The sequence below is a fragment of the Phalacrocorax carbo genome, chromosome 2, assembly GCF_963921805.1.
Source record: "Phalacrocorax carbo chromosome 2, bPhaCar2.1, whole genome shotgun sequence".
In the NCBI taxonomy this organism is placed as follows: domain Eukaryota; kingdom Metazoa; phylum Chordata; class Aves; order Suliformes; family Phalacrocoracidae; genus Phalacrocorax; species Phalacrocorax carbo.
This window is the reverse complement of record NC_087514.1, coordinates 76,717,704-76,735,978: the sequence shown is the minus strand read 5'-3', so window position 1 is coordinate 76,735,978 and position 18,275 is coordinate 76,717,704. Positions and strand designations below refer to the sequence as shown.

At 45.5% G+C, this 18,275-nt stretch overlaps 1 protein-coding gene across 9 annotated transcripts in view; it reads right to left on the bottom strand.

Moving 5' to 3' along the window:
- Positions 1 to 394: 394 nt before the first annotated feature.
- The window catches only part of LOC135311968 (aromatic-L-amino-acid decarboxylase-like), an 81,660-nt gene continuing 63,779 nt past the window's right edge, over positions 395 to 18,275 (bottom strand). For 6 of the 9 annotated variants that reach the window (XM_064443316.1, XM_064443319.1, XM_064443321.1 and 3 more), the window contains 4 exons: positions 17,306 to 17,439; positions 13,120 to 13,218; positions 7,122 to 7,223; positions 395 to 3,783 (listed from right to left, as the gene is read on the bottom strand). In XM_064443316.1, the coding sequence (XP_064299386.1) occupies positions 3,568 to 3,783; positions 7,122 to 7,223; positions 13,120 to 13,218; positions 17,306 to 17,439 (551 nt within the window). In that variant the 3' untranslated portion in view covers positions 395 to 3,567. Of the gene's footprint in view, positions 3,784 to 7,121; positions 7,224 to 13,119; positions 13,219 to 14,902; positions 14,923 to 17,305; positions 17,440 to 18,275 lie in introns of those variants that run through there. The other 3 variants (XM_064443320.1, XR_010371553.1, XM_064443323.1) reach the window with 3 other exon arrangements.

Sequence of the window (18,275 nt, the reverse complement as noted above, 5' to 3'; positions counted from 1 at the left end):
CGGGAGCACAGGCTGCGGCGAGGAGGCAGGGCTAACAAAACGGGCCACTGCCTCCCCCTCCCCAATCGCGCCTGAGCTGCAAACCAAAGCCCAAGCTGGGCAGCGGGCTCCAGGGGCAGATGCGGCTGCAGGACCGTACAGAACCTTACGGAAGGGTCAGCAACGACCCCGCTTATGGACCGGCGTTATTCAGACTCGTGTTGCCGCGGATGAAACTTCCCGCAGCAGCTCGTGTTTGCAAAGTATTTGTCTGAAGAACACGTTGAGAAGAAGTCGCCGATGGTGCAAAGCAGGGCACTGACGTGACCTGAGCGTGGAGGTGGGACCCCTCACAGCACACCTGGCATGACTAAAATGGGAGAAGCTTGGTTAACAGCAAGACAGACACTAGTCATAGTTTTGTTTCCATTTATTACTGCTGCCAGTTAAAGCCTACGTGTCTCTTTAATGGCCTTTGGAAACAGATTTTAAAGCAATTTGACAGCACACAAATTATAATAAAAGCGCACTGAACGTCTGATTGTTTTTCCATTTAGGTCATAGAGCCTCTACAAATGCTACATAGATATTATTACTGTTATCATCATTATTTAATCTGTCCCCACCACCCTGGGCTTCAGGGTTCTCAAGTTTCATTTCTCATTTGCTCCTGTATTTGAGCGCTTCAAGTTCACGCATGCCTCAAGGTTTAGACTGCTGTTGTAAGGCACCTGCAGTGCGAGTACCACTCCTCAAACATGGTAACGTTACAGGAGACAACAACAACAACAACAGCAACAGCAACAGCAACAACAAAACCAACAACCGTGAGCAGAATCTTACATATAAAGGCAAGAGAAAATTAGAAATTTCATAATTATAATGCAGTTGAGCATAATATATTAGCAAGGCTTTCACAAATACATACCCTTTCAATATTCCCCCCCCTCAGTAATAAAATATATTTATCATCTGCCATCATCATTAAGAATGTAGGTATTGTACTAGCACTCGACTAGATTAAAAAAAAAAAAATACGGTTACCGAAAAGTTACTTTCCTCCCTCCTTCTCTAGCGGCCACACCGTCTCCCTTGAGATACGGACATTCTCCTAACGCACAGTTCTGAGATTGTGTAATTACTTTTAGCATCAGACAGCGTCAGTTGGCACAGACTCCATTAGCTTTTGCACACAAGGCACAGTAAATCCAGGGTCACGTAGTAACTATTCATAAATACAGTATTTCTCACTTACAGATAGGTTGCAAAGCTGCAGAACAGAAACAGCAGTCACGTTCTTCTGTCAGAAATGTTCTTTTCTAGTATTTTGTTCTTGAGTTGATTACAAAGCCCAGATTCCTTTTCAGATGACCTAACATTAATACTCTACGTAGGAATTAGGAAGGTATGAGAGACCGAATAGTAAGGCGGCCTTCACCAACTACATATTCAAATCCTCCCAGAACGTCAGGAAAACCAGAACTGTGAATTTCAGATTTCTGTTTTGGGCTGGCCTTGGGGAAGTGTCGTTCCAGGGCTCTTGTCGCTGCCGTTCGTTGGAAGATTTACTTAGGTCTCTTCTTTGCAAACAAGAATGAAGTAACTTTTGCTGCTGTATTTCTAATACTTTAAATTAACCCTTATCCTAAATTCTTTGCCAAAAGGAGTTTTGGTGTCTGGACGACGGCCTCTTCTAAAAGTGACACCCACGTGCTGAAAAACGTTTACCTGGCTGTTAGTTTTGGCAGCACCTTCCCACAAGTGTCCAGAGGGACCCCTGTCTGATTCTGGGCTCTTGGGAATGTTTCACCTCCCCTGGGTTGGACGTGCATCCTGCCCGCGTCCCCGTGCTACAGCAGTTCGAGGCTCACGCTGGCGTGCACCATCCACCTCTGCTCTGGTTTCCATGGGGAGGCGCTCCCCAAAATCCTCTGATGTCAGCCTAGTGTTGCCTGACCGTACGCTTTTCTTTTCCAGTTCTTCTTAGTTAGATTTTTCATTTCAGTTATAGTCAGATAAGCCCAACGCAACTCCATTTCATTTCAGTGCAATTACCCTGGATTTACTCTATGATAGCTTTGATCAGGACCTGATCCATTTTTTTTTTTCCTGGACAGACCTGGTTATATATTTCACATGGAAAATACTGCTCTGTCTCACCAAGAAGGTGGAATTCCTCTCTGGCTCCTAGATTCTACTGTTTCCATAACATAAAAGCTGCAAAACCGTATCGGTGCGGACCCTATTTGCTGGGGATGAACACAGTTTCCCAAGTCATGAACTAACATAGAAATTTACGTAGAAATAACTGTCTGGGATTTCTGCTTTCAGAACGGCAGAAGTACTTACTAAAGTCAGGTATTGTTTCGGACTTTCATTTCAGCTCTTTACCTGCCTTGGACAAGGTGACACATCAACGGTTTGTGTCAAGGACACGTCATTTGACTTTCTCTGAAGGCCAATTGTTTTCCAATACTTCCATGTTCTGTGCGTCACTGTTAATGGAAGAGAACCGCCGAGGGGGGCACCACAGCATATTTTGGGGGCTGGTGCTCTTAACTTCTGTTTGCATTGTAATTTGCTACCTTGTGTGCTAGCTAATTTGAGAAGCAGAGAGTAACGTTTTAGCCATCCCATTTCTTAGCGCATTTGTCAAAGATTTATTACACAACGCAGTAAGCAGAACGGCAACCATAAAAAGAAATCACAACTCTATTTCACAGAACGTAGCTTACAGATTCTTTTCAAGTAATCGCTGCTTAGAGTAACATGGTTGAAAATATAGAACGCCAGGTAGCACAGGGCTTTTGACAAAACTCTTGGGAAGGAGCTTTTAAGAGGCCTCATTATGAATGATCAGAGTGAAAACCGAGAGCCAGCGCAACCTATTTGCCGAGGTTTGACAAAATGGCTGTTTGAAAAGCAAACCCTTTGGAAGAAAGCAGAGAGCCGGCCGTAGGGAGGGTTTGCGTTCGCTCAGTGCTCCCTCCCCCCGGTGTGGCTGTGTAGTGAAGGAAGCCTTGAAGTCCCAACCTCATTTACAAAATTACTGCAGCAAGCGTGTCATGACACGATAGTGCCTCACACCATGACGCCACCACTTGTGCGTGCCTGTTTAGACAGGACGTGGACAGTGTCATGACCAGGTTACTGAACTTCCCCCAGCTTGGACTCTTTCTGAAGGCACAGTAATGCTAAATTGCTTGGTTGTAACACCTCAGTGTTTCATCTGTGAAGAAAGGAGTGGGTGCGCTAGAGGTTAATGGGGGCGACGGAGGGAGCACTAACCCTTCCACTTCCGTTGCCTGGTTCGGTACGTGCTCTTGATTACAGACTGGTAAGAAACGACGGCTCGAGCCGCCACGGCTGCGTGCCATGGCAAGAGGAAGCTACGGTACAGAGAAGGAATGACTAAGGTTACAACACAACTTGCCGGCAAGGGTTTTGCTGCTGCAGACGGGCTATATAACAACAGGTTTTGCACTCTTTTCCTTCATAACTTCACTTTCCCGCCTGCCCCTGAAATAAAACTTGGCAACACAGAGAAAGCCACTTAATTACCTCCTCCCCACTGCTGCTTCACTGCTGTTACTGCTGGTGGTAGTTTTGCTGCCATGTTTTCAGAAGATCGGTTGCCAGCTGTGAGATGTGCTGCCAGGCAAACCTGATGTGGGTGGATTCCACTGTGCGGGCACAAATAGCAAAACGTAGCACAAACTTCTCTCGCAGGTGGCACGGGACCAGATGGATCTTCTTGGCCTCATTTATGCTTTTAAGAAGAGCCTTGTTCAGTTCATTTGAGCCCTGAAATCGTTGTAAATCAACAGATATGGTGATGGATTTCAAAAGCCAGTTTGGAACATGTGAATCCCACCGAGCAGCCGAGCCCAAGTGCCACCAGTAACATGCAGCCGCTTTCTCCCCTCTCGGTCCTTTGCCGTCAAAGGATTACAAACATGACGGCACAAGAGACAGTTTTTCAGCCACAACGGGATTCATGGATTACCTGGGTTTTAGAGGCTGGGGTTTAGAACTGTGTTCACACTGGGCGTTTGTGATAGCTGACTGCTGGTTTTGTGCCCTAAGGTCGTGAGCGATGTAGCTTCAAGTAAAAGCATTCAGCCCCGTGCTGATCTTGAGCGCTATAATTTTATTCTTTGGGGAACTATCTTAGCTATCGCACAGCCTTTACTCTTCTGCTACGCTGCTGGTAACCCAGAATTGCCAGAGATGCTAGGAGCTTCTGCGCTATAACCGCAGTGTTCCCTTACTGAACGCTGGCTGCGGTAAAAGAGCCACAAATGGACAAACCCGTCCATTCGGCAGCGGTTTTGTTACTGTAGTGGCATCGGCCTTCTTGACGACATCCAGATCAGCACACACGTTCTCTCAAATCTGCCCAGGTGTGGCTTGCCTGCTTTGCCTTTTCCATATGAAACCAAGGCATGACGGAGAGACAGTTTCCCGTTGGGACTGAGGAGAATTGTATTATTCTCCTGGTTTTGGATCCTAGTGGGGTTAGAGCTGAACCCAAGGCAAAACCTAGTTTGACTGAGGCCAAGTTGCCAGGGAATTTGCATGAGTGCCTGAAATTCATGGCTTAGCCTTAGCCTTGTAGGAGATATTCGGGCAACTTGGGTCAGTCACTCACTGGTGACGACGGTGCCCTGCTTTCTTATCAGAGGTGATCCATCATTAAAATGAGGATCCTTGCCTTTAATATGAAATGCATAGCTAACTAACTCTTAGGCAACACAAGCAGTTATACGATGGTAAGTTAATGCCTTGGCAGGAATGACGGGGGGGGAGGAGAAAGATTTCTGTATCTTTCTTCTGTTCTGCTCTCACAGTTGCCCCGAGGGGCTGCTGTGACACGCGGGTGTCACGTCAAATTGAAGTTAGGAGTGCCTAATGCTCTCCCAGAGCTTAGAGGAGGCAGCGGCCAGCTCTGATTGAGTCTGTCGGCTTTGGTAAGACCATGTTCTCACCTCCTTGGAGAAATGACTAGCTTGACTGGTACTGAATTGCAGACATGACAAGGAGGCCAAAAACTAACCCTCTGGCAGGACACGTTTGATGAAATAGTTGCAACCTGAAAGTCATCGATTATTACTCCATCTGCTCAACAACGTGACAGGCCAAAAATTAAAAGCTGCAGCTAAGCACAAAAATAAAGCCGGATTTCTCAAGAACAAAGGAAGGAGAACTATTTCATACTTTTACAGCTGTGCAGCATTGCAGTTCAAGTCCCCCGTCCCTTCGTCCTACTGTAACTGCAGAGAAGTTGCAAGTATCCGAAGAGGCACTTCAATACCAGTTACAGAAATCACAGGAGGACTTTTGAAAGAGTGACGTAGAAAGCAAATAAAGCTGCAGAAGTGCCTGTAAAACGCTCTCTCTTCATTTAGAAGCTTCATTTAAAAGCTTTGCTTTCTTTTCTGGGGCAGGGAAGGCAAGCGATGCAAACGCTGCCGTTTCAACATTGGTTTTCAGCAGAATCATGCCTTTATCCAACAACTTGCCCAAAAGTTTCTCAGCTGCGTGTCCAATAATTCCATGCTACTGTAAAACTGTCTTTCCCTGTACATCTAATTTCTTCCTCTGCATCATTGCGGGCAGGAGAACAGATGTAGGTGAACCACTGGTCTGATCAAAAGTGACAGCTCCTGTGTTGCTACGCTCTATTTCACCGGGGCTGCTCCTTTACAGTAGAAGTAGAGCCCCGACTAACAGCTGTCTCTGCAAAACTGGTGTTTGCTTGTTCCATGTGAGAGAGCAGACTACAACCAGCATCTTGTTACCGAGCAATAAAAGCCACAGAACCTATTCCTCAACAGCTTTCAGAAGCTGTTGTTAGGAAAGCAATTAGAGTCATGTTTCCACTTACTGGAACATCTCCATCCATATTCTGTATCTGTCTGATCCCCTAGCGACAGATCTCTTTTTTTATTATTTTATTGTAAACAACATAAATTCAGACAAAACCCTTTTGCTCTTCCAGGTGAATTCCCCATCACCTTGTTGTTAAAGATTCGTTAGCTCCCTCAGCCAGTTGCATCAAACGCAGGTAACTGGGGCAACCAACTGGCTGCAAAAAGTCTGTGAAAAGTAGCAGTACCACGCCTACCCAGAAGGAGACAAGATGTGCTTGTGAGGCTTCAGAAAGCCTACAATCTCATTTAGGTGTCCTGTGGACTGGAAAACACCAGTGCTGTGGTTATTATTACTATTGCTCGGTGTTCAGATTCAGGGTCACAAGCCAGCCCTTTACAGAGGCTGCCGTTGCAAGCTCCCCTATTAAATGAGTTCTTTACCTGAAAGAAGACACCGATCTCCCACCTTTAATGTCTGATTAAACAAGTTGAACCCTCCCAGCTACCTCAGCTCTTACGCTCTGAGCGCAGCGTCAGTTTTCTAGTTCCCGTCAGGCAAGGCCTCTGTGTCAGGGAACTTGGCGCTTACAGCGATTTTGGGGACTGAAAGGCCAGGAGGGGCAAAAGGGTCAAGTTCAGCAAAAAAAGGGCAGACCAGGGCCAAGGGTAGTTGGGAAGCTGGCCTCCTATGCAACCTCTTCTTAGTCATATCTTGCTCTAATTTGCCCAGTTGGACTGTTGGATTTTATAAAGGAAAAGGTAGTCTTTAAAGAAAACAACAAAAGGGTGTTTACTGCTCTCATCTTCATCCATTATAGTCATTTCACATATACGTGCACACACACACACACATGTATATTAAGTGCACACACGTATAAAAGTGACTTGGAAAGAAATGTCTAATACACACACATACACTCACACGTCATGTACCAATGTCTAGGGAAATGGATTAAAACCATCATCTTCATCAAAGGCCATCAAGCACAGAACACAACAGTCATTTTGTATGACTGTGTAGCCATTTGTTTGCCTTGACTATATCTTCCCATACCCTAATATGCTTGAATTTCTCTTCAGCATTTGATTAATTTTTAAACAAAATTGTCCTAAGCTTCTTTCGTTAATCTGCTTTGATCTACAGGAACTCCCTTTACCTTCCTGAAAAAAAATAATTAAGTGTATTAGCTACAAAGACTACATTCAATTGCAGGTTATTGTATTGCTATAAAACATGACAGGAGAAACAGGAGGTCTTAGCTGCCTTACCTTCAGCCGAAAGCAGACCAGTCCCAAGACAACCTCAGCGCAGATCTCAAACCTTTCATCCTGAAGGACTAAGTGTTCAAACTGATGCGACAGCCTGACGTGCTGAGGAGAGAAAGACAGTCCCTACATTGTATAAATTCGATTCGTCGGGAGAAAAGATGAGCTAAATTGTTTGCACCCCTACATGCTTTTCTCTGTTCCCTCTTCTGAGATGTGGTAACATTCACATATCGCCATCTGCTTATGTGAACTTACATCCCGTTTCTGGCTTCCAGAGACCGTACCCAGCCGTTACTGTATTCGTAGCTCAGCCTGTCTTAGGCAGTGCTAGCCTGTTCCTTAATGAAACCTTTTGGCACGGTTAACTGTCCTGATAACCTGTTAAGAGTAAATAGTTGTAGCAGCACTTCTTTTGGTTTTCTGCCACTGTCAGTTTTGGCTGGGAATGGCTAAAGGGTCCCAAAGTGATGGTGGGGAAAGGGGGAGATGCACAGACACACACAGAGAAAATGGTGACAGTTCCCGTGCAAAACAAGCTGGAAAGATACGCTTTTAGAATAGTTCACTTAGCATGAGACTCGCTGTGAAAAAGGGGAGAACTTGCTCCCTCTCCTGACCCGGGTGCTCAGGGTCAACTGAAAAGAAAGGCGATGGCAGTATGATCAAGCAAATGGAGAGCACATCTCAGCCAAGCCGTTTAGAAGCTACTGGGGAAAAAAGAGTGACACTGGACACCAAGCCGGAGCAATTCTTTTGAGGCATAGGAAACCTGTGCGCTTCCAAAGTCAAACAAGTGGGGAAAACACCGGCAGGCGTATTAACAACCAGCTGGGAGGTCTTCACGTTGGTCAGTGACGCTTGCGTACTCATACTCCCAAGGAGAAAATGAATTCAAAAGCCCTTGGAAGAAAAGAACCTATGTCCTCATCGGGTCCCGCAGTACCTTGTCCAGCCCCCCCTCACCGGCTGTCATCACTTTAGGGCTCACGTACCTAAAAAAAAAGGAGTAAGGCAGCAGCAACCGGCTATTAGAACTGCAGTTTGCCTTCGTGCGATAGCCGCTGCACCAAAACTTATCAGCAACATCTAAAATGATGCTTAAAAGTTCCTTCTATTTTATGTGTTTATGATTGCGAGTCATTTTGTAAAAATAAACAACTAACTGCATGTCTTTTCCTTCCTTTGCCCCTTGCTTTTTTTCAAGTTCAGGGGCAGATATCAAACAAAACTGAGGCACCTCACTTTGGGCCAGGGTTAGACGTGGAAGGTTTCATCTCACAGGGACTTTTGCCAAAAGGGCAAGAACAAGGCAAAACAGAAATTGCAGAAAAGAAGAAAAGGAAACGCATTTTGCAATCTTAATCATAGCTTTGTGATGTCTGTGTATCTCTTAAAATAGAAAACCATTGTTTGTTTGCACTGAATCAAAACATGGATTGAAAACCGTCATATTGGGCATACTGGCACCCTCGGCAACCAGCCAGCCTTACCGTTGCTCCCACCTCCTCTCTGCTGCCTGTTACCTCCATTTCTCATCTCCCGCTAAAATGGGACTGAAAGCTCTTTGAGTCGGGAGTCAGATCAATAAAACGCCCAGTCCTTTCCAAGGCTCGTATAGAGGGCAGGAGCTACAGCTGTCAAAATTGACCGGAAGAAGCGTATGTGTACGTACAGATACCTGTAGGCATAAGTGCATGGGAACGTGTTGGAACGAGCTTTTAGTGTCTCCCCCTATCCTCAGGCTGTACAGCCTCAAGCGAGCTGACGTCTTTTACACAGCTCTGCAAAATTTCTCGCTGCGTATACCAGGTCTTGGAAATCAAAGCCATAAACCCCGCCATGTTCAATGAGATGAGAATTTCACAGCTGTTCAGCTGAATGTAATCACCAAGTGAATTTAATCAAAATTTACCTGGGTGAGAACTGAATAAAACCAAAATTTAAGATTTGGCTTACTGCGGGAAGTTTGTACAAGACAACCGCGGAGCCACGCTCTACCTTTTGGAGCAGGTATGTATGTCCGCTTTTTGCACCAGAGAAGTTTTCAGGAATTTGAAAGAAAGAAAAGCAAGGGGAAAGAGAGACTATTGAGCAAGTCCTAACAAGTAGCAATAGTTTGTGAAGCCACCGGGGGGCACCAAGTGTTTTAGATTATAGAGAACTGGCAAGGAGAGGAGGCGGAGGCTTCACTGACGTTTCACCTGTCAGAGCTTTGCTCACGCAGTTAGCCCAGGCCCTGCGCCCTGGAACCACGAGCTGTCATCCTGAAGTGGTTTTACAAAGACGGCTGCGACCAAACGTAATTCAACCCAATGAAGTTCAACATTACTAAGCCTGGAAGTCCAAGCTCTGTAAGACCGACGGGCTTTTAGGTATCACACCTGCCTCTCAGGGCGCCCAAGAGCTGTGCCCGTGCTCTGGATGTGGGCACGGCAGTGACGCACGGGGGGACACGTGCGGCCTTAGTGCTTCACCTTGTCAAGACAGGCAGGTAGACTGTGAAAATCAAATCCTGTTTGGAGAAGCACAGGCACTGAAACTAGGGACAGGAAAGGAGGGGAGGTAAAAACTGACAGGCTGTTCTCGGGTTTCTGCTGACCGTGTACGTACCAAGCCTGACCCTCCAAATGCTTTTGATTTTGACATTCGTGCCACGCTGTGTCCCTAGCGTCATTAACTTTAGGTTGATGTTCAGCTATTATTTAACCTTTGAAAATTATTGTCTTTAACGCTGTTATATAATCTAACAGAAAAAGGGGACACACACAAACCATCCCACGTACTGTTTCTAGCAACGCCGTTGGGACAATCCCTTCATCGCGTGGCTTCCCAAAGTGGAACCACATGGACTGCGTCAGTGGCCGGGGAAGTCTTGGTGCATGTGAATGGAATGCCAGTCCTTCTCTGCACAGTGAAATTTAGCAGGCTGAAGAAAAGCAGCTTGTAAGGGATTTTTGTGCATCACTATCGACCTCAGGTAAGTAACCATTGCTCTTCTGCAGTGAGAAGGGAAAAAAGGAAGGGATCTGATTCATTTGGCTATTCAGGATTAAGGGAAATGTCTGACATCATCACTAATGGGAGCAGTAAACTTGTGAGGCCTTAAGATGTGGTCCCTGTTTAAAAACTGTTTTTTTCTAGTTGATGACAGCATCTGTACTGGGATTTGCATGAACTCAGGAAGGAATTGAAACCCTGCGTCCCCAATCTTGCAGTGAGGCCCAGCCCTGCACGCGAAGAGGCGTGCCTTAGCTGCTATTGCATAGCGTGAACAGGAATGACATGCCCTACACGCAGGTACGTCGGCGTATGAAAAGTACATGGTGTACGACTGCACGCTACATCCCAAACGCAGGCATCCCCTTCGACAGGTTCCAGCCCAAGGAGCTCTTTCAAACCTCTGCTCTTCTGCCTGGCTCTGTGTGCCTGGCCCTTTCCTTCCCTGGGGCAACTCCTTATAGCACACGAGAGGGTAGGGGGGCGCGGGGAGAGAGAGAGAGAGAGACCTTCTTCCCGCTTCCCCAGCTCCAGCCACTCTGCTCTCCACCTGAAGGCTCTCTGTGCCTGCCTCTGCCGCTGTTCCCAGGTCCCTTCTCGTTCTACCTGTGTGCACTCTACGACCCACTGTAATAAAGGCAGCTTCAGAAATAACTCTGGCAACTCCAGGGCTTCACCTAAAACACAGCTACCAGCCCCAAGTACACAAGGTACAGTGCCCGCTCTTCTCTTCAAGGGCTGCCTTTGCCAGCACTGGGAACATAAAAGCTATTATCTGCAAGATGCTACAACACAGTTAAAAGGAAGCAACTGTTCACAGAATCACAGAATCACAGAATCATAGGTTGGAAGGGACCTCAGGGATCATCTAGTCCAACCTTTCTAGGAAGAGCAGAGTCTAATGAAGATGGCCCAGCACCCTGTCCAGACTTTTCAAGGCCAAGCCCTGGGACAAGCGATTAGCTAAAGTGAAGTTAACAAGTGAAGTTAAGTTCCAAATTACTTTTTGTGCTGAAACCTCTCTGTAGGTCTGGAAATACAAACCAGTGTCAGGCTGGTTTGCTACTTCATTGCTACACTAGCAAAAGCAAAGTCATTGCAATAGATCTGGAACCAAGAATAATTCCTGAGAAGAGAGGAAAATGGGGAAGAGATGAAACACATTTGAAAATGCGGTTTTGCAGCTGCTGATACAAGCTGACCAACGTCTGCAAACTTGCAAGAGGTATCTTCAACTACTGCTAGAGGAGGGAGCAAACGAAATGCAGTTATTTCTTGAAATGTAAGTTCGACAGAGAAGTGCTGGAGATAGAATTGCCTTCTTTTCCTAGCTGCTTTGGAACCCACTGAATTTCATCATCACTTGTCTCGTGTTGGCGGGGCGGGGTGGGGTGGGCCGGGGTGGGGGTGAGGAGAAACTAACTTAGTGGTTCCCATCTGACAGATGTATACAGTGACCCAAATTCTGCACTCAATCAGCCCGCTTGCCCTTTCAAAGTTGCAAACATGAGGTTGTAACTTATTTTTCTCTGCACACCAGGCAACATTTTAGTCCTTAATGAAATATGAAACACGCACACTCAGTTCAAGAAGCCCTGCGAAATCTAGCTGTCTGCACCGCCTTTACGAACAAGGGAACATATTAGAGTTGTACTTTGGAGTCAGTATCTTGAAGAAAAGAGTGATTTGCTTAGCCTTCCTGAACTGTGTGATCACAGAAAGCATAAAAAGGAAAGGTCTTCAGCTATGACTGTAGGAAGACGAGCGCTTTTTGGCTGGACGGTCAGGGAGATGCCTGGGAGTCAGGGAAAGCGGGAACTTGTTGAATGTAAATACTGACCCATGGAAATCAGCCTGATAAGAGGCCATGTAATTAATATGGGGTTTCCATCAGGAGGGCATGATTCAGGTTGCCGCAAGGATGACAGAGCATCAGGATTGCCAGTCTTGTCAAAAGTTTACTTCTGAAAGCCTCAATAAGGATAAAAACACAATTCAGGTATCTGTATAGTGAGCTGAAACTTACAGAGCGATAAAAATGAGAAGCAAAGAGGGTACCCTCCATCCCAGAACCTTTTCACATCGGAAGAGACTTATTCACGCAGCGGTTTTACAACAGTGGAGAAAGCCTTTCTTAGGAAGTGATCTGTTTAGCACCACAACAGGAAGGCATGTGTGCCTGCCGAGGGTTTGGTTTACTAGCCCATGCTCCTAGCTAATGGATATTCTTGTAAATATTTAGAGCCAAGTCATGGATCTCCCCTCACTAGAAGTTTCCCTAAACTTCATAAAGATGAAAGGTGTGCTTGAGTTTGACTTTACTGCTGCAGAGGAGGTATGTATGTAATTCAGAGTGGTGCCAGGTGTGGTTTTTAGAGATAAAAACCCCTCTTCTTTTACACCAAGAGTAAACTTAGTACTTATTCATAACAATGTCAACAAACTGTAAATTGTACATGTCCTTTTTTTTGAAAAAAAAAAAAAAAAAAAGAAAAGAAAAAAGGTGGATTTTAAACAGAAACCGAAGAAGCCACAGAGGTAGACATGCCCAGTAGGTAACTGTATCATAAATGCAGCCCAGTGACCTTAATCATAATCTAAACATGCTATCAATGCATGCACATTAATAAAAAAAAAAACACTCATGAATAAGCATGTCTTTGCCCAATAAAACCTCCCACCAATAAACCAGTAAGCCCCCAATAACAGGGCTCTGGCTTGGCTTAATTTCAGAGGGAACTATGGTCCCACACTGTAGAAATTCCAAATTCCTGGACTCGTCTTCCCTAAAGATTAACACAAAGCAGATGACGGTTTTGATCCTGCCGTGATCTGAAGTTGTGATACGACGTGAGGCAAACAAGCAGCACCCCTACTGAGGCCAACTATCCAAAACGTGTTGTCTGTGCTGTCTGCTGTGTGCAGAATCACGGAGGGGTAGCAAGCTCATCGCCCCTTGCCCTCCCACCACAGGTTCCCCAAGAAAGCAAATTCCAGTCACCTTGCGGATGTGCTCCTGCAGTCCCGTGACCCCGTACATCCTCAGCACGAACCAGAGCTTCAGGGAGCGGAACCTCCTTCCCAGGGGGATTTGCCAGTGCTGCAGGCCAGGGAGAAGGCCCATGTTAGAAGTCACCGTTGCAGTGGTACTGCAGATATTGTACATTCTGCAATGATGTGGTTCAGTCTGCAATGAGTGTGTTCAACCCAGCCAGCGTGGGTTCATGAAAGGCAGGTCCTGCCTGACGAGCCTGATCTCCTTCTACGACCAGGTGACCCGCCTAGTGGATGAGGGAAAGGCTGTGCTTGTTGTCTATCTGGACTCCAGCAAAGCCTTTGTACTGTCTCCCACAGCATCCTCCTAGAAAAGCTGGTGGCTCCTGGCGTGGACAAGTGTGCTCTTTGCCTGGTAAAAAACTGGCTGGATGGGTGAGCCCAGAGCGTGGTGGTGAATGGAGCTAAATTTAGTTAGTGGCCAGTCACGAGCAGCATTCTCCAGGGCTCAGTGTTGGGGCAAGTCTTGTTTGAACCCTTTACCAATGATCTGGATGAGGGGACTGAGTCTGCAGATGACACCAAGCTGGGTGGGAGTGTCGATCTGCTTGAGGGTAGGAAGGCTCTGCAGAGGGTTCTGGACAGGCTGGATTGATGGACCAAGGCCAACAGTATGAGGTTTAACAAGGCCAAGTGCCGAGTCCTACGCTTGGGTGACAACAACCCCATGCAACTAGTCTTATGACTAGTGGCTGAGGGAACTGGGATTGTTTTATTCCGGAGAAGAGGAGGCTGAGGGGAGACCTTGTCGTTCTCTACAACTACCTGAAAGGAGGCTGTAGCGAGGCGGGGGCTGGTCTCGTTTCCCAAGTAGCAAGGGACAGGGAGAGAGGAAATGGCCTCAAGCTGTGTCAGGGGAGGTTTAGACTGGAGATTAGGAAAATTGTTTTACTGAAGGAGTGGTCAGGCACTGGAACAGGCTGCCCAGAGAGGTGGTGGAGTCACCATCCCAGGAGGTATTCAAGAAACGTGTAGATGTGGCACTTTGGGGCATGGCTTAGGATTCTTGGGCGTGTTGGGTTGACAGTTGGACTTGATGATCCTAGAGGTCTTTCCATCCTTAATGATTCTATCATTCTATGATCTTGAAGCATACACATTGCCCCATCCTACAGGCTGTTGCTAGAGGTGGGTCTAATGGTAACAGAAATGTCTACTTGCGGTTAATGCCCTGGTGTGATTGTTTAATACTCAACATTTTCAAATGAAAATTGGAAAAGGGGATCGGCGTCAGAATGGAAGGGTCACAAGGCAAATCAAATATCCTTTGTGCTTCCTGAATTCTCCCTGAAGGCTTTGGAACAATAAGTATCTTAGAAGCTGACGTACACTGGGTTGCTTACAGTTGTGGGGCTAGCACCTACAATGACAGGCCCGTCACCCATTTCAAAACTACAGTGTTTCTATTGGTTCCAGGTTAAAACACAAGTGCATTTCAGAAAATGTATTATTCACTCTGTGAAGGAAAAAGATCTTTAGGACGATCCTTTCTACTGCTTAAACCTTGAGTTATTACACATGCAAGACGATGGCTGCTTTTAAAGGACTTTTTTCAAAAAACCAGAGTGGAAAGTTTCAGCTTGAGGAATGTTAAAGATTTAGCAAGCTGCATCCTTCCTGGCAAGAAGCATAAGGTTTTGGGGTTTATGATAGCAAGAGAAAATAAAAGTCCTGGAAATATCAGTGTGTACAAGTTATGGTATTAATTACTACAGGGATGCTGTACTTACCCGGTAATCTGTTACGAGGCCTGGAAGTTAAAGAAAAAACGTTCACATTGCTTCATCACAACAGCCAAAACCTACAATCACACAAACGCTATTGGAAAAGCTCTGTCTTAGCTGTCCTTCCTGTTTGCTACAAACTTCAGCATCATCAGTGTCACAGGACCACTGAATACCTAGTAGGATACTTGGCAGCATGCTAAATGAAGGTGCTTGTAGTAAGCTTCATTCCTTGGCTAGTCCAAATATACCACTAACAAATTAAAGAGTTTTCAGGAGGAGAAACACAGTTTTCCTTTCTGCTGTACTTCAGATCCTGTGGAGATGATGGACTAAATACTGTGTTCATTGTCCTCTTGTAAGGAAAAGAAGGGGTTGATAACATGGCAGTCATTAATTTTGTTGAAACAGTGTGCAGAATCCCCAAGCTCACTTCATCCCTCATTCTCCGCTTCTAACAACCTTTTATACTCGTTCATATATTTGTTGCTAAACCTTCAGCATGTCTGACAAGTAACTTGAAAACTCGATTCGGAGTTGACCTCTTCCTGCTTGGAGAATCGTGTTCTGCGGTTTTTTGTGGCTTTTCGTTTGATGTAGCGAAAGCCCCTGACTAAGCCAGACTGACCCAGCCACAAAGCAAGCAGTCCAGGGAGGCAAGCAGAGGGCGTTTTTAGTTACCTTTTAGGTGAGCACGCAGAGGCAAGATGCACCTCCCTTTTCTTTGAATGAGGTAATTACACTGATTTCACAGTACAGGAAATGGCAACATCAGGCTGGATTGCTTGCAGTAAGCCAGTGACAGAAAATAAACTGACCTAAAGTCTAAAGCACTTCTTTAGGAAGAGGCGGAAGAGGCTCATGCGTGGAGCATGAGCTTCGCAGGAAGGTGTGTACTTGACTGGCAAGGGAAAGTGCTGCCTAAGTGCTCCTGGAATTCGGATCCGCAAGGTAGAACCGTAGCTTCTGGACTTGACCGCTTTACGTCACTTAGGTAATTCTCGGCCTTTGTATTTTCTGGGGGTGAAAAGGCTGTATTTCCTGTGTTACAAGCTCTGTTTCATTGTTCTCCCATCTGTGCAGCCAAAAGATAAGAAAAACCATGGTCCTTCCTCCCTGCAACATATAGCCCCTTGGCCCTTTAAGCTGTTACTCGGTTATTCTCCAGATGAACCCCCTGCCACAACAACCAACAATCATTAACCTGTTCCTGGGCTTCAGGAAACAAACGTGGCTGTCTCAGCTCGGTAACGAGGCAATTTGATAACATTCATACTCTTCTGCATTGTAGCAGCCATTTCTGTTTGAGAGCTGCAAGGCTGGTAGCAAAGACAGTAAAGCAACTGGTGCTAGATAAATAATCCCACGCTCCTGTAAGGGGCTACGCCTAATGATCCACAACAACGCCTTTCACAAGCTGTGAAGCAGAATGCGATCAATGACGAGTCCTTGCTTACAAGCCTTAGCCTTACATCTGTATTTAACCAGGAGGAACTGCATTGTGGGAGCATATGTGGCATTCACAATAGAGTGTAAAGCTGCCTTCTTCTAACACTGCCCTTAGGATTTGACCTATATCCTGGGCTGCCAGGCAAGCTAGTGTAATCTTCCTGGTGTAATGATGCAAATCACATAAAATTATAATTAATGACAAAATAAAGACTTTCCCCTTGGGGGCACACGTAATTGCCGTATGGGTATTAAGAGTAATTGCTCAGATAGATACATTTTTCTGCTCGCTTAAATTCCTGAATGAGAGATGAGCAAATGCTACTTCATTTGCCTCGTAAACCATGAGGGGAATTCTCAGACCTGAGTCGTACTCAGAAAATAGAGCCCTCTGTTAGGCAAGGCCTGTTCCAGGAGTGCTGACATCCCATAAATCACACAGGGGTCAACAGGGACTGTGACAGCCTCACACCTTTGCAAATTTAACTATTTGTATTGAAGGCATAAGTCTGGACTGGGATTAACAGTTTAACTGGAGGCATTTGCATTTGACAAGCGTTGCCCAGCTCTTGGAAAACTGATATCAAATGGCAATAGAACACAGAAAAATTTAGCCTCGCTAGACTGCTAGTAACCAGCTGATCTCTTTGGAATCCTTATGTCCAGACCACATAACATACCATCACAGCTTCTGAAGGCAAGAGAAAGGCTGCACAACCTACTCTCCAGCTGCAGAGATAAGGCTTTCAGGTCAGCTAGGTGGCCTCACTGAAAGCACCCAGTTTTAAGAAAGGTTTTATTTTCCTCTGGTGTTATTTAACTTGGGGGAAACTATCAGCACTGTCAGTTGTCGCAAGGATGTATTTTCACTTTAGTAAAGGTTGTGTTATTTCTCCTCAAGATACTTATTTTTCAGGTATGTTTCAGTAAAAGCTAGTGATGTCAATATATTTGCCATACCTTGTATTTTTCCTTTAAAAAGGCAAAAGAACAGTATATTTTTTTTCTTAGCAAGTCTAGCCTTTGGAGGGTGAACCTCAGCTCCAGAGTTACTGCATTTTCCTGTTTATTGCACTGTTCTCTATTTGCATCGCCTGGAAATGTAGAAAAGGAATACAATGCACTTTCTGACAGCAAAGGATGGAGACACAGGATTCTATTTTTCCTAGGGCTTTTCAGTGAATGGTGGAATTCTGGGTGGTATTAATTTAAATGTCAGTGAGTTGATAGCCGTAACATAGAAAAGAGAAAAGTACCCAGGAAATGCTTCTGAACAGAGAGCAGCACCAGCAGTTCCAGGAAAGACACAAGACAGAGTACATGGTAAGAACATCCACATGTGATTCACTGTTGAGAAAGTTATGAGGGAACTTGCACCACATGTTGACACTGCACTGCTGTGACCTTCACAATTAATCTCTTATTAACCAAATATGTAAAAACAGGCTTTGGGGTGGCAAATGCCACCGTGCAGGTGCTAGGTATGTGCAAGGAGCAGCACTAATCTATTAAGGAGCTTTGTACGGGGCCTAAGATATGTAAGTTCTTTGCGAGCATTTTGTGAAGGGCTTTCATGAGCATTTGGTACAAGACAGACAGACAGCCTGCACTTACCTCCTTCTCTACGATCAATGTAAGAACATGAGAGCATCAGAATAATGTCCCAGAGAGCTGTCATTCAAAACAGTGGACAGATATCACACACAGCTCACCCTCTTCTTTGTGGTTTCAGGGAATGTTTGCTTCTGACATGGGCCTTTGAAAATTTGAATCAGAGCTTGCATGCATAGCTAAGCACAAAGGTCACAACCTTTAGAAACCCTGAAAAACAATCAGGTCTTGAAACAGTCCTGGCGAAAGATATGCTGGGGAAGGCAGTTAAGGGACTGAGATACACAGCACCCAGTAATACAATTTTCTAACTACCAAA